The 2,718-nt window shown below is 58.2% G+C and overlaps 1 protein-coding gene across 1 annotated transcript in view; it reads right to left on the bottom strand.

Annotated features, from left to right (window-relative positions):
* Window positions 1-956, bottom strand: part of LOC126494906 (heat shock 70 kDa protein 1A-like) — a 3,804-nt gene extending 2,848 nt beyond the window's left edge. The window contains exon 1 of the mRNA XM_050132405.1: window positions 5-956. Within this exon, the coding sequence (XP_049988362.1) occupies window positions 5-841 (837 nt within the window). The 5' untranslated portion in view covers window positions 842-956. The remainder of the gene's footprint in view (window positions 1-4) is intronic.
* Window positions 957-2,718: the final 1,762 nt, after the last annotated feature.

Here is a 2,718-nt window from a genome sequence, read left to right as displayed (position 1 = left end):
TGGCCTGCGTGCTGGACGACAGGGTCCTCTTGGCGCGCTCGCAGGCCGTGCGCAGCCGCCGCACGGCGCGCTTGTTCTGGCTGATGTCCTTCTTGTGCTTCCTCTTGAACTCCTCCACGAAGTGGCTCACCAGCCGGTTGTCGAAGTCCTCCCCGCCCAGGTGCGTGTCGCCCGCCGTGGCCTTCACCTCGAAGATGCCGTCGTCGATCGTCAGGATGGACACGTCGAACGTGCCGCCCCCCAGGTCGAAGATGAGCACGTTGCGCTCGCCCTTGCCCGACCGGTCCAGCCCGTAGGCGATGGCGGCCGCCGTGGGCTCGTTGATGATGCGCAGCACGTTCAGACCCGCGATCACGCCCGCGTCCTTGGTGGCCTGCCGCTGCGAGTCGTTGAAGTAGGCGGGCACCGTGATCACCGCGTTGGTCACCGGGTGGCCCAGGTACGCCTCGGCGATCTCCTTCATCTTCGTCAGCACCATCGACGAGATCTCCTCGGGGTAGAAGGCCCGGCTCTCGCCCTTGTAGCTCACCTGCACCTTGGGCTTGCCGCCGTCGTTCACCACCTGGAAGGGCCAGTGCTTCATGTCCGACTGCACCACCGCGTCGCCGAACTTGCGGCCGATCAGACGCTTCGCGTCGAACACGGTGTTCTGCGGGTTCAGCGCCACCTGGTTCTTGGCCGCGTCGCCGATCAGCCGCTCGGTGTCGGTGAAGGCCACGTAGCTGGGGGTCGTGCGGTTGCCCTGGTCGTTGGCGATGATCTCCACCTTGCCGTGCTGGAACACGCCCACGCACGAGTAGGTGGTGCCCAGGTCGATGCCGATCGCCGTGTTCTTGGCCATGGCTCTCTCGCTCGCTCGCTCGCTCGCTCTCGGTCTCTCTCTGCTGCTGGGGCTCTGCGCTCAGCTCCTGCGAGGCTGCGCTCTGCTCTGCGGCGGGGGTGCTCCGGGAAAGGCTGGTCCTGGCCGGGGGTCCGGAAGGTCGGGAACGCGCACTTTCGCTTCTCTCCGCTGCGTGGGAACCTGAGATTGCTTCTGCACCGCAGGCGGCGTCTGGAGCCCGGCGCGCCGCCCTGCGCCTTTATGCGGCGTCCTCCGGCCCCACCCGCTGTCCCCTGGGCCAATCAGCGAGCCGGAGGCGGCCGTGGGGACCGGAATCTTCTAGCAGTTTCGCGTCTGGTGGAGCCTCCCCGCCTCCTCTGAGTAATCGCTGAGGAGGGTGCCGCCCCTGTCCAGAACTCTCCAGACCCTTCTGGGGTTCGCTGGAGAGGCCGGATTCCTGGGTAGGGCGGCGGGAGGTGCTTGCTGCCCCTGTTGCCATGGGGACGCACGGTAGCGGTCCCTGTGGTCAAGTGAAGCAGACAAGGGTCAACCTCTGGAGGTGCTGGGCGGTGAGAGGCGTATGAGACTTAGATCATCGAGTGGGTTTAAGGTCTGCAAACCATTTCTACAGGACAGGGGCACAGAAAGTTCCTCAAAGGAGGCGGGATAACTCTTAGCCAAAATGATTGTGATTGGGTCCAGGCTCGAGTGACAGCCTGCGGGCGTCCTGAGAAATGATCGTTCCTCTGTTTTTTCCCATCTTAGGTTTAAAAGGGGAAAGAGAAGAGGTCACGAACGATAGGTTTTTTTTTTTCCCTTTCTTTCTGTGTTTACACCACGGTTAATGTACAAGTCAGCAGTAGATCGCCATGGGGAGCCTCCAGTGTTTACAAAGGGACGCCTGTGTGTAAACCCTTGGTTCTCACGTTAGGAGGATCTGTGACCCGAATAAGGAAAGTGTCCCAGCGGGAGGGCAGGGCAGTGTGGACCCTGCCAGGACGCAGCCTCAAGCTGGAGCCTGGCATTAGTAAGAAATAAAACTTTCCATAGAAATTGGCAGGGTGTGGTGGCTCACACCAGTCATCTCCTCACTTGAGAGGCTGAGGCAGGAGGACAGCAGGGAGTCCATTGCCAGTCTAGGTTGCAGAGGGAGACCTTGTCTGAAAACATTTTAAGGAAAGCAGAGCGTGCCAGCTTGGCTTCTCCTTCGCGTATCTCTTTGCCAGGCACCTTTCTTTCTGCTCAGTTTCTGGCTCTGATGGCGATAGTAAAGTCAGGGTTAACTTAGAGTTCTTTGGTTCTCCTGCCTGTGACTGCTGCCTCTCGCCAGTTCCGTGTTAAGATGGAGAGATGGGGTGTTCTGTCCTGTGACAGCGTCACACCTCTCAGTGCGTTTAAACCCAAGTACTGGGTGAGACCCTAAGGCAGAGGTGTTGGGACCCGCCTACTGATTGACCTCTGAGCTTCAGTGCCTCATCTATGTCCTGTTTTGAGTACAAAAACATTTAGTCGTCAGTGATCATCTTCCCTGTTCCCTTCCCAGTTCCTCCTCTCACATAAGGGGCAAAGACCCCCCAGTTAGAGACCAGAAACTACAGCATGAGGCTGCTGGGTATGGTGGCCCACACTTGGGCCAGAGGATCCATAATTCGCAGCCAGCCAGGGCCACTTTAGAACCTATTTAAAAAAAAAAAAAAAAAAAAGGAGGATTCATTAGAGCCCCAGTTCTGAGGTAACAGTCTATGGCAGGGAGTGACTATATACACGAATCTTTTTGGGCTTCTTTCCTCTTTTTAATTTTCTTTTTCGATAAGGTCTCATGTAGCCCAGCATGTTCTTGGATTCCTGTGTCGTAGTCAAGCCTGGCCTTAAGCATCCATCCTCCAGTTTTGACCCCC

The sequence above is a fragment of the Alexandromys fortis genome, unplaced genomic scaffold (genome assembly GCF_014885135.2).
Source record: "Alexandromys fortis isolate MF-2015 unplaced genomic scaffold, M_Fortis_MF-2015_v1.1 scaffold_422, whole genome shotgun sequence".
Lineage (NCBI taxonomy): Eukaryota > Metazoa > Chordata > Mammalia > Rodentia > Cricetidae > Alexandromys > Alexandromys fortis.
The sequence above is the reverse complement of the archived record's forward strand: the minus strand, read 5'-3'. Positions and strand labels throughout refer to the sequence as shown.